Here is a 13,637-nt window from a genome sequence, read left to right on the forward strand (position 1 = left end):
CGTGTGCAACTTTTTAATAGACAAAGTTATTATAAAAAGATGGTAAATATGCAAACTACATAGCAACATGAAGATTGTTTATGAAATAATGTTAAGTGAAAAAAGATGTACATAAAAACTTACTGTGATTGCAATTATGTAAATATGTTTCTGCATATAGACAAGAACTGAAAGGGAACAATGTATAAATAGAATTAGGTTTTTTATTGTGCTAAGGCTGTGGGACTAGGAGTAATTTGTTTATCTCCTTTAAAGATCTCTTTAAAGTTGTTTTAATGATGTGCATGCATTTTTTTGAACCATCCTCTCTGTGTGTATTCACTGTGCTGCTGACTTTCTGGCCGTGAGGTCGGGAGTACCCTGGCTTGGCTTCACATCTGGTCCTGGCCCCTCTGGACTGGCTCCATAGGCTTTGCTGGCTCTAAAAATGGCCATGAAGCAGGAATAATGGCTAGTTTGGCCTCTCTTGTTCCTTTAGTCTTCAGAGGGGCTACATTTACATCATGGGGGACTTTAACTGGAGACAAAGCCCAAAGTTGTCATGTAATGGTCAGCAGGTTCAGTCACCATTTAACATAGGTATTGTTTTAACAAGGTTAAGAGGGGATAAATTTTTGTGTGTGGATATTTGTAATCAGGAACAAATCTAGCTGTGATTTTTTTCTGGAAGTTTCTGTGATATTTTAAGGAAATCAATTGTCTCTTCAGAATGCAGCCTAGTTAGTGGAAAAGCCCCATGACTATGATGTCCCCAACATTTCACGCTTTCCTTATCACCAGCAAAGTAGGTCAGCTTTAATTCTGTCTGAGAAAGAAGACTCTGTGCGCCAATAACACACACGAAGTAATATTTATATGTAGCAGTAGAAAAGGTAAAGGATTTAGGATCAGACAGATCTGTATTTGAATCCTGATTCCATCACTCACTTATTAACTGTATTTATGTGGGTAATTCTAATCGAGCAGCACCTTCCTTTCTCATCTGCAAGTCAGGAAAGATGACTTGGGACTTATGTCTTATGGGACAGTGGGGAGAATTATATGAAAAATACATGTAGAGTGCCTAACACAGTTCTGGCACTGAGTGCCAACATTTAGATACTTCCTAAATGCTGTCCTTTTAGTCTATACCATCAAAAAGTTAATGACCATTTGACAAGGGTGCCAAGATAAATCAACAGGGGAAAGAACACGTTTTTTTTTTCAACAAATGGTGCTAGCAAAACTGGACAATCACATGCAAAAGAGACAAATTGGAGTCTTATATCACATAAAACTTAATTCATAGGAATACATCTTTGTGACATTAGGCAATGTTTTCTTGGATATGATACCAAAAGTATAAGCAACAAAAGCAACAAAATAGATAAATTGAACTTTCATCAAAATAAAAAAATTGTTGGCTTTAAAGGACATCAAGCAAGTGAAAAGACAATCCACAGAACAGGAAAACATATTTGTAAATCATGTATCTGTACTCAGAGTATACATTTTAAAACTCTTACAACTCAACAATAAAAAGACAAAATATAACCTAATTTAAATGAGTAAGGGAAAACAACTTGACTAAACATTTCTCCAAAGAAGATATACAAATGGCCAATAAGCACGTGAAAATATGTTCAACATCATAAGTCTTTAGGAAAACGCAAACCAAAACTACTGTGAGATACCACTTCACACCCACTAGGATGACTATAATCAAAAGATAGATAATAAGAGAGGATGCAGAGAAATTAGAAACATCTTACATTGCTGATGAGAATGCAAAATGGCACAGCTACTTTAGAAAACAGTTTGGCAGTTTCTCAAAATGTTTACCTTAACATTTACCAAATGATCCAGCCATTCCATTCCTAGGTATATGTCCAAGAGAATGAAAAACATAGTTTTTACTTGTTCACAAATGTCTTTGGCAGCATTATTTACAGTAGCCAAAAATGTAAACAACTGAAATGTTCATCACTAGATGAATGGGTAAGCAAGTTGTGATATATCCATACAATGGAATATTATTTGGCAATAAAAAGGAATGAAGCACTGATACATGCTGTAATATGGATGAACCTTGAAAACATTATGCTAAGTGAAAAAAATCCAGTCACAAAAGGCCACATACTGTACAATTCCATTTATATGAGATGTCTAGAATAGGCAAATCCATAGAGATAGAAAGTAAATTAGTGGTTGCCAGGGCCTAGGGGAAGGCAAAAATGGGGGGGTGACTGAGAATGGGTACAGAGTTCCTTTTTGGAGTAATAATAATGTTCTGGAATTAGTGGTTATGATTGTACAATTCTGTGAATGTACTGAAAACCACTAAAGGGTGTACTTTAAAGGATGAATTTTATTATACATGAATTATATCTCAATAAAGGTGTTATTTTTTTTTAAAGCTATGACCAGCACTTTTAACTTGATGGTGGGAACATAAAAATCTTTCTAGAAGTGTGAAAAGGTAAGATGATTACATCATTGCCAAATATTCTAGCTCTTCTCAATGCAGTGCCCTTCCCTGTAGGAAGATTCTGCATCTCTACCTTGTTGAATTAGAAGTGGTCATATGACTTGCTTTGATATAGGAAATCTGGGCAAAAGTGACCCCTTCTAAAAATTTTTAAGAGAAGGTATATGGCTCACCATCTCTCCCTTTTCCCTCTGCCATGACTACCCATATGGCAGGTGCTGTCAGTACTTTTCTGCAACCTCACATATTCTCCTGGCACTTATTATTTCTGCACATATTGAATACTTTCCAATTGCTGACATCTGCAAACCTCTCCTGAGGGCTTTCTTGGGCCACTGGAATCTGCTGTATCCATACATTGAGCAGATTGGAAGTGTCAGGGAATTAACACTCCCACCCTCACTCCCACTCCTCTGCCCCTAAGGGATAACTCTGAGGCTTATTTTCCACACTGACTTCCAGGGTTTCCCTGTAGGATTAAATTCCACTTGCCGTCAGTGGTAGCTTGCTTGATAACGAACCTTTCTTAGCTTTCTTCATTTTCTTGTATCACTTCCCCACCTCCCGCCAAGGTCTCTGGGATCACCTCCCAAATAAACTACTTGCATTAAAATCTTTGTCTCAAGTTCTGCTTCTTAGGGAACCCAAACTAAGACATAGAGCAATGTTCCAAATAAAGGATGCTTGGTCAGCCTGGGTGCCAGAGTAAAGATGAAGTAGAGCAGAAGCGACTCCAATCCATGAGAGAAATGTACCAAAAGTAAAAAATAAACCTTTATTTTTTAAGCCTCTGTAATTTTGATGTCATTATTACTTTGGTGTAACTTAGTCTGTCATGATTAGTGAACTATGTATAACTTTTCTTAGTAATTCTCATTCTAGGAATTTTTCCTAAAGAAATAATTAAAGATGCACACAAAAATCTTTATACAAGAGTGTTCAGGGGCTTCCCTGGTGGCGTAGTGGTTGAGAATCCACCTGCCAATGCAGGGGACGCGGGTTCGAGCCCTGGTCTGGGAGGATCCCACATGCCGCGGAGCAACTAGGCCCGTGAGCCACAATTACTGAGCCTGCGCGACTGGAGCCTGTGCTCCGCAACAAGAGAGGCCACGACAGTGAGAGGCCCGTGCACCACGATGAAGAGTGGCCCCCGCTTGCCACAACTAGAGAAAGCCCTCACACAGAAACAAGGACCCAACACAGCCATAAATAAATAAATAAATAAATAAATAAAAAATTAAAAAAAAAAAAAAGAGTGTTCACTGTGGTATTATTTATAATTAAATTATCAGGGACAATTTAATATACAATAATAGATAAATTTAATATAGAATGCTTTTCAGCTACATAACAGTCCCTCTGAGAATATTTAATAATATTGAAAAAATGTTCACATTATATTCCTATATAGTTTATACAGGATCATTATAATTTTATTTTTTAAATTACATATATATTTGTATATACACGTGCAAAAAGTAACTGTCTCTCTTTTTAAAAAATATTTATTTATTTATTATTTATTTTGGCTGCGCTGGGTCTTAGTCGCAGCATGAGGGATCTTCATTGCGGTATGTGGGATCTTTAGTTGTGGCATGCAGACTTCTTAGTTGTGACATGCGGACTCTTAGCCACGGCATGCAGACTCTTAGTTGAGGGATGCATGCGGGATCTAGTTCCCCAATCAGGGATCAAACCTGGGCCCCCTGCATTGTGAGCGTGGAGTCTTACCCACTGGACCACCAGGGAAGTCCCAAAAAATAATAGTCCCTTTCATCAATCTGGTGATAAAGTCTCACTTGGGTAGGAGAAAAATATTTCCTCATACTGCCTCCCTTCTGTTGAAGAGGTTATAGGAGAATAAACTTTCCAAAAAGTAAGAAAAAAACTATAGTTGGACTTCTGGGACAAATGACTAAATAAGTTCATGCTTCAATAAACCCACTCATTCCCATCAAATAGTAATATTGAATAATATAAGAAAAAAAGAAATGAAAATATATAGTTGGGCTCCAGTGCAAGAGACATATCTCCATGAGGCTGAAAAGTACAGAAATGCAAAAGGATACATGCTCCTGACGCTACTTGCTTGTTGAGATCTGGATATAGCAGCAGGCAGTAGCAGCTGAAAGTTGGACTCCTATGAGCCTCCTAAAAGTGCTCTATAGGACATGGGGATCAGAGACAAGGTCTTCTGCTTAGAACAAGGATCTAGGGTGGGGCTCACCTGCTATGAAAGAAGCCTAGAAAAAAAAAAGGCTGCTGCAGAACTTTCTGGGAGAGAGCTCCTGTGTGCTGTAGGCCTAGAGAGGCAAGGAATATAGACAAAGGAAACAGAAGCAATGTTAAACTATCCTGCTGACTTTTTTCACTGGATCTCCATATCCCCAATATTTACCAGGTCCTATACTGAAAATATGGGTAGAGTCAACTGCAAAATCCACCATATAGGGATATGTGAGCATAGTGGGAGTTTGCGGGGGTGGGGGGGGTGGTAGTCAGGGCTGGGGACAGAGAGTAACAGAAAACTTCCTTCTCAAAGTGATATTACAAATTAAAATTTCAAAACACATGAAGAAATTAAATGCTAAAAATGATACTAAACAAAATCAACAGTTATAACTTGAATTCACTCCAGATGAAACTTATTTTATAGAACAAAGATTTTAAAATAGGCATATTGAAGGTGTTGGAAGAAACAAATGAAAATGTTAAAACAGAATAAGAAATTATGAAACAGAACAGGCAGAAATAAAACAAGAGCAGGTGGATATGAACAAAATTAGAAATCTTGGAAATTAAAAATAATCATTGAAATATTGAAAAAGACAGGAAAATAATCCAGACTAGATATGGTCAAAAAGTGAGTTTATGAATTCAAGTTACTTTTGGGGAACTCAGGATCAATGCAGTAAAATAAAATGCTAAAAATTATGAAAAATTAGTAAAGAATCATGGAGGGCCACTTGAGAGAATCCAACATTCATCTAATAGAAATTATTGAAGAAGAGAATCAAAGGAATGAAGAAAAAGCAATCTTTGAAGGGATAATTTGCCAATAATTTCTCAGAATTAAAGAAAGACATAGATTCTCAGGTAGAAAGACTACTCAGAGTACCAAGCAGGGTAAACAGAAATAAATTCACATCCAGACACATTAAAATGAAAAAGCAGAGCATGAAGATCAAAAGGAAAATCTTTAAACCTACCCAAGAAAAGATAAGTTACCATAAACAAATACTGGCAGACTTCTTATTAGCAACTGTGGATGTCAGAAAAAAATGAAAAAAAAATGTTCAAAGAATGAAGGGAAGCCCTCCTCAAGCTAGAATTTATACCTAGCCAAACTATCATCCCAAATTGAAGTCAAAATAAGAACATATACAGATTAAGATCGTTTCTCATGGACTCTCACTAAAACAGCTATTAAGGGATCTACTTTAATAAGGTAACAGGAAAATCTTGAGATGCAATAAACAGGAGAACACAAAAATTTATAAGCTGTGTAGGAAAAGTCAGTTGGCTCTTCATCATCATCATCATCATCATCATCATCATCATCATCATCATCATGTGTAATTGCTAATAAGTGGAAGAAAGAATGAACTAGTTGTTGAATGATACTGAGATAATGGGTTATCTATATGTAAACAACAAATTAAATCCCCAGCTCATATCATACACAATGATCAGTCCTAAATGAGATAAATACCCAAGTGTGATGTAAAACTTGACAATTTTTAGAATACAGGAGAATATGATATTCAGGTAGGGAAGGATTTCTTAAATAAGTCACAAAAGCAAAGCTCATAAAGCAATATTCATACATTCAGCTACACTAAAACAAACCAAAAATCCCTTCCATAAATCAAAACACATCATAAATCAAAAAACACAAGCCACCATCTGGGGTAAGATATTTGCAATGCATGTTAAGTGACTAAGTATCAACATGCAGAACAACAAAGAATTAAAAATCAATAAAAAGAAACAACCCAAGAGAAAATGGACAAATGATATGAAAAGTCAGTTCACAGAAGAAAGCAAAAGTGGCCAATAAACATATGAAAAGATATTAAACCCCACCAGTAATCAGGGAAACACATATTATAAAAGCAATGGGATAACATTTTATATTTATCATGATGACTGGTAAAAATTTGTCTGATGATGCCAAGTGTGGAGGATTCAGAGAAATGGAAACTATTATACTTTGCTGTTCTTATACTTTGAAGTATAAATTTGTTCAACTACTTTAGAAAACAACTGGCCATTATACAGTAAATTTGAAGATGCATGTAATCAGTAATTCTTCTCCTAGTTATATGCTCTAGATAAATTCTCATGCTTATGCACAAAATGCTCCAAGTAGTATTATTTAAAATTGCAAAAAAACTGGAAATAACCTAAATTATGATCAATAAAATAGAAAAAGAAATTGTGATGTAATCATAAGTGGAATACTATATAGCAGTTAAAATGATTGAACCAGAGCTACATGTATTCACATGAATGAATCTCTACAGTATAATAAGTAAGGGAAAAGTTCAGTATGACATTTATAGTGTGATATCACTTATAGGAATTTGTAAAACAATACCAGTTATACCAGTCATATTTTTGGATATATAGATATAGAAAATCATTGAATTTATTACAGTGGTTACCTATAGAGTGAAGGGAGAGAGATGCAATCAGCTAGGAGTACAGAAAAGTCTCAACTAGATCTATAATTTTTTTAATAGGGGACTCTGTAGCATATATGGTACAATGTTGATATGATAAAGCCAAGCTGTTTGGTGGTGAGGGGGGCAATAGATTACTCTTCATTTTATCTCTACTCTTTTCTGTGTATTCAAAATTATTCACGATGAACAAAATAAGAGTGTAAAGAAGATAACACAGAGTTTTAAGGCTTCCAAATTCCCAGCCAGCATTTCTGAAGGCTCCTAGCTGATGAGGAGTGGTAGCATCAGACTGCAGTTCTGTGTTGAGGATGGTCTGGTGACGAGTGCAAACAAGCTAGCACCTCCCGCTGGCATCCCCAGAGAGGTAGCATGCCCCTTGCTAGCTGCAGCAGCTTCTGGTGAGGTGGGGAATGGAGATGACTTTGAAAGTGAGAGACAGTTAGTAACAGTAGAGGGAAGTGATTTTGACATGGACTAGGGTTGTTCAGGTAATACATAGCCTCACGGTCTTTCCTAACCTTTCCAAGTCATGACACACATGGATAATATTTGGTACACTGGAGTAGAGGCTACCACCTTGGCGGCTCAGTTATCCTGGGACCTACCTGTACCCCTGAGAGATGGGTGGATCAATATATCACAAGTGTATATCTTACAATATCACACAAATGTAGCCTATTTGCAGTACTGTATACTCGTGTGACACAACATGACTTTTGAGAAGCTTTGACCCAGAAAATAGTCTTTCCTCATCTAAAAGTAGGGAAAATTATAAACCATTCTAAACTCTGGCAGTGCTTAACAGTGTGCCCAAAAAGAGTGCACTGAGAGTCACAACTATTCTGCTTGAATTTGTGCAGTAGCAATTAGGAACGGAAAGAGCTGGTGCAAAAGAAATGCAGTTAACAGAGTCTAAAAGTCTCCTTCTAAAGCAACTGAAGACAGATCAAGAAACCTCTCCAATTCATATGTCAGCATCATATCAGGGTGTGACCAGATGAGACTAGAATGTGAAAGCAGGCAATCTGGGTCAGCATTTGTGGAGCAGAACAGAAAACAATCATGAAGGAAAGCAACTAACCGGACAGGACAAAGATAATCACTTACCAACACCTTAGTGGGAAAGGATTGGTAGGTCACACAACTGAGCCATTCTAATTATATTAGCCCATGATTTGGAATTTCTATATATGTTAATTATATACTTGTTAAACACAGTTCATTCTATGGGTTAGATTGAACATTTTCAAACTAGTTCATGTTTGTTCTTCTGAAGTCCCAAGTTCAAAGAGATCTATCAGGTGGAAATGTAGTAAGGCCACCCGAACTGGGTGGATCCAAATTACATTTGCAGTCATTGTCTTATATCTCAGTTACATAGACAGACAACCAGCCTTTGTGCTAAGACAGTGCCTGCAGAGGACAATTTCTCAATCTCCTTGCAAGCCAACTGGCCCTGGACACAGCAACAGGCTGGGTGGTAGGCAGGATGACATGGCCCAGCTATATTGGTTACTAAAATACTGAAATACCTCCGTATTTATTGGTAATTAGCCACTCCTAGAGCTCCCCAACCCTGCCATGTGACCACTCCCCCACACCAGTCCGTTCCTCAGGATGCCATCTCCCCACAGTCCGGTAACCAAAGTGTTAATGCCCAGCACAGTAGAGGGCCACCGGGGCCATTAAGTATTTAGGACATCACCAATGAATGAAGATGGACCACCATACCCACTCTTGAATGCTCACTGTTGGCACCACCGTCTCCTTGGATTCCAAGAGAGAACAGCATCTCTTGTTGGCCAGTTTTGCCTCAAGTTCCCAAATTGAAATAAAATACCTTCTGGTAAAACTAAACTGCTCAACTTTTCTCTGGGCTATATGCCAGACCGAGGGGAAGGAAAGGAGCTTTAAATCCCAGGGCCATAGCTTTGTTGTGGGACTTGTCCTTCCTAAAGGTGAGTGACAAGAGTCACAGGAGACCAAACCTGGTCACTTCCCCAGACTGGCCTTTCCTCATTAACTGTCCTCCCTTCATTCCATGCCATCTACCAGGCAGTTTCCCCATTCCCCATGATTTTAAAACTTATTTCTCAGGAGACCAGGGCACTTCCTTGACACTTGGATCCACTGAGTGATCTGGGGAGAACCTGGCCCTGGAATATGCAGCAACATCATAGTATCAACCCTGCCATCTGCAGAGTCAAGACAAGGCAGCACAGAGCTGGGGAAGAGAAGAGAAACTGCCTGTGGGGTAGAGGATGGGGGAGAAGGATCATTCATGACACAAGAATTCTGCTGTTCATTCAGGAAGCCAAAGGAGGAGGGCAGGAATTGCATTTGGATAGACAACCAGACATCACTCTGGGAAATAAGGGAAAAGCCAAAGCAGAATGGCCACACCTACTCACCAGGGCTGGTTATCGTCAGGAGGTCTAGGTGCCGCTGTTGCTGCAAAAGAAAACACATTGTGAGAGCACTGATTCAAGCCAGAGCCAAACTTGTTGCTTAGCAGGTCAGGGTGAACATGCAAAGGGGATGTTCAGACACACAAAGCAGGCGGTATTGTGGAGGACGTCGTCTCACAGCTCTGCAGGGAGGCCTTGCACCCTAGAGACAAGGGGGAACGGACAGCCTTTCTGGTCAGAGCCGAGAGGGCCTTAGAGACCTTCCAGTCAAACCTATCTTATATTTAGGGAAAATGAGGCCATGAGAGGAATGTGGCTTACCTAGAGCCACAAAGAAAGTCCCTTTCCAGACTCCCAGCTATGGCTCAATCCTCTGTACCAGGCAGCCGTAGATTTCTCTTTGGTCACACTGGCTGTACTGGTTACGTGTCTGATATCCTGGCAACCCTCTTTGCCTTGGGTCCTTAAGTCACTGTCACCCTCCTGATACTCCTTTCTAACCAAGATACTCCTGGGGGCTGGTTTATTTATTAAATCTGCTCAACAATGCTATGACAATTTCAACTACTGATGATCAAACCATTACTTTTCTAACCGAATCCTCATCTCTCTGTACCATACAACATTCAAAGAAAATAATATTTGTCAGGTACACTAGCCCATATAGATGAAGTTGCTCTTGTTTGGAGGCAGCTAGCCTTGGCCCCAAGGGCTGAGGTGGTCAAGATCTCAGTAGGCTCGCCCCCTATCACACCATGCTTATGGAGAATCCTAGTCCTGAACTGGATGTCATGGGAACCTGAGGGTGGAGAAGACGGTATTGTAGGCTGAGGATGGGGCAGTGGTAAGCAACTCTCTTAAAGGCTTAAGTCAGGATTCCTTAAGCCTCAGTCAACCTCTGTCTCTTTCCTACACTTGATTTTCCATTAATAGCAATTTCCATTAATACGTAATTTTTTGTCTTAAAAAGGGGTCCTAACAAACTTCACTTTGAGAACCACTGCTTCAAGGATACACACTGCAGGAGTTTCTGATTATCTGGTACTTCATCCAGTGGGTCCTTTGCCATATTTCACCTCACCTGCATTTCCCTCTTTATCTTGCCTCTCCCCTAGAATGGCTTCCTGAAATTCTCCTTAAGCAGAAAGGAGAAGGCAGCAACATTTTTTGAGTACCGAATGTAGGCCAGGCACAGTACCAGGCATTTTGATGTGTCATTTCTTCTTACACTCTTGGCAATCCTACAGGGTTGGTACTGTACAACAGAGGGACATGGGGTTCAGACAGGAGAAATTATCTGCCTAAGACCACATCTTCACTGAATGAGAGAGCCAGGGTTAGAATTCAGTCAGTTCTAATCCTGGCTTGAAAGTCCAAAATACGATAATGCACAATAAATCACTTAGCATGATGCCTGGTACTTAATAGGTACTTAATACAAAGAGCTATTTTTGTATTAATGTTTTGTTATTATTATAGACCATGTGTCCCTTGGTTTATAAAACCTGCCTTGCCCCTTTTCATAGAATTATTGGTACCAGAGCTCAAAGGTCATTGAGTCTGACCTGCCACCAGTACAGGAATCCCCTCAGCAATGTCCCCACCAGTTATATGAACTGATTCTGTTTTATCCCTTTGCCTGACAGGGAACTCACTTTTTGCCAGTTAAAATTTTTTTTTTTCTATTTTTTTTTGGCCATGCCACACGGCATGTGGGATTTTAGTTCCCTGACCAGTGATCGAACCTGTGTCCCTAAATAGCTCTACTTTGAGCAGGGTTAAAAGCTGCTTCCTTATGAAATCATCCCTGTTTCTAGCTGCTTCAGCCCATGACAAGTTTGGAGACCTGAAGAAGATCTGTGTCATCTTCTCTCCTGGTTAAATATTCCCAGTTCCTTCATCCTTGCCTTATAAGACCTGGTCTCAAATCCCTGGCCCTTGTGGTCCCCTCCTCTTCCATTTAAATTTGATCTGTCCCAGTCAAACCTCTTTAAGATCTCTCTATCCCTTGCTTTAATGATTTTTCAGGGCCCTAAAAGCAGGTCTGTATCCTTTCATAGCCTTCTCCATCACACAGCCCTGTTTTACTGCCAGCTCATAATTCATTCCAGTTGACATTTTCAAGCAACAGTGCAACTCCAAGATGTCACTGACCTCCACTGTGAGCACACATTCTCATGCTGAAATGAAACACACACCCACACATGGAAGCTGGAGCCAGACTGCCTTCTTTCCCAATCACAGAACCAGGCTAGTGGGACAATTGGCTCAAGCTGCCTTTGCCAAGGCCAGCCTGTGAGGCTAGGCCCTTCCCTCATACATGAGGAAGGAAGACAATGTGTCCTTCTATTTTTCCATAAGCTTGGTTTTGTGGCAATCGCCGTTGGTGAAGGAGGTCCATTTATCTGAAAGGTGTCTATTTCCTAATTAAGATCTATCTCTAAATGGTGATTCTGTGTCCAGGGTCCAGTAGAACAAAAAGGGAAGAAAACCTGACAGGAACACAGACAGACCTGGCCTTGTGTCCTAGCTCCTCTCTGTGGTTTTGGATAACTTACTGTTATGTCTCTGGCCTTGAACTTCACACCTCTAAAATGAGTGAGTGAGACTGAAATACTGTCAGTGACTCTGAGTCAAAAGCAGCCAGACACTGTGCTTGTGGGCTCCCCTTCCGGTGTAGAGTTCTCTGAGAACGTCTGTAGCCAGGACCCTGGGGGCTAAATGACAGAGCTGAGAATTTAAAAGAGAACAAATTTTAAGCTAACCTCTCACACTGCAATTTTCAGTGCTTGTGTGTCTTCCTCACTAGCTGAGGGGCATCTTAAGGGCCTGGAGCATCTATTATTCAGTCCATGGCACACAATAGCCCTCAGAAAGCACTGCTAAACTCAGCTGAACCATTCCTGGAATGCACATTATCCTTTCAAATCCCCATGCCTTTGCTCATGCTGTTCTCTCTAACTAATCTCCTGAGATCTTCGTGGAGCTCCCTCCTCACATCTCAAGACCTCCAACGAGGTCTCCTCTGCACCTCAGCTCCCAGACCTAACCCCCTTCTCTCCTTTCCTCAGAACAGAATATTTCACACTTTGTTCTTCCAATGCACCTTGTAAAACCTAACTTTTGTATCATGCTCTGTCTTAATTATCTGTTTCCTTCTCTGTTTCTCTCATGAGGTCTTTACTTGAGGATAAGACTATGCCATTTCATCTCTATATTTCCAGTGCCCAGCACACAGGCTGAAAGGAATGCTTGATGCCATCTAGTTCAAATGATTCAACTATTCCATTATTCCCTCTGCAACAACCCTGTTAGGTAGGAATTCATCAGCATGGAAAGTAAGCATGCCCCTTCCTCTACAGGACTTCCCCCCTGTCATGGCTTTGGGGATTCCTGCCTTTATGATTTTGCTCCTGCCATCTCAGCAGCAATATTATCTATCCACCTCCTCTGGAGACCTTCCTGCCTTTACACCCACCCATAGGATCACTGTCTCTCCTGGACTCCTACAGCTCCTACTGTCTGTACCACTCCTGTGGTGATGAATTAAATCTAACCTGGTGACAAACCCCTTTAACCTACAGTTCACAGACATATGTGTGCACCACCTAGTGGCCCAAGCAGATAAGTGTAGACTGCTGTTTTAACCTGTAGCTCTTAAGATAGGATTACAAAGTCTGCATGTTCTATATGCAAATAAAAACAAAAGTGTACATTCAAGAATCATTGTGCAATAGTGAGGGTGGGAGGGAGATGCAAGAGGGAGGAGATATGGGAATATATGTGTACGTATAGTTGATTCACTTTATTGTACAGCAGAAACTAACACACCATTGTAAAGCAATTATACTCAATAAAGACATTAAAAAAAAAAGAATCACAACAGTTTGAACCTAAGATACTAAAATATCCAAATAATTCCCTCAAAGTCCTTAAGGAATAAATGAAAAAGAAAATTTTCATTACTAAACGGTGTGCCTAGTATAATCATTTAGGATCACCAGCGGAAACTGTTTGGCATTTATTAAAATAGGGCACGTGATTTGTGGAATTTGACCAATAATAGAAAACTAG

The 13,637-nt window shown here is 39.7% G+C and overlaps 1 protein-coding gene across 1 annotated transcript in view; it reads right to left on the reverse strand.

Moving 5' to 3' along the window:
- Positions 1 to 13,637, reverse strand: part of AGBL4 (AGBL carboxypeptidase 4) — a 1,405,329-nt gene that overhangs the window by 334,063 nt on the left and 1,057,629 nt on the right. Inside the window, exon 6 of the mRNA XM_057530807.1 lies at positions 9,567 to 9,606. Coding sequence (XP_057386790.1) covers positions 9,567 to 9,606 — 40 coding nt within the window. The remainder of the gene's footprint in view (positions 1 to 9,566; positions 9,607 to 13,637) is intronic.

This window comes from Balaenoptera acutorostrata, chromosome 1, assembly GCF_949987535.1.
Source record: "Balaenoptera acutorostrata chromosome 1, mBalAcu1.1, whole genome shotgun sequence".
NCBI lineage: Eukaryota > Metazoa > Chordata > Mammalia > Artiodactyla > Balaenopteridae > Balaenoptera > Balaenoptera acutorostrata.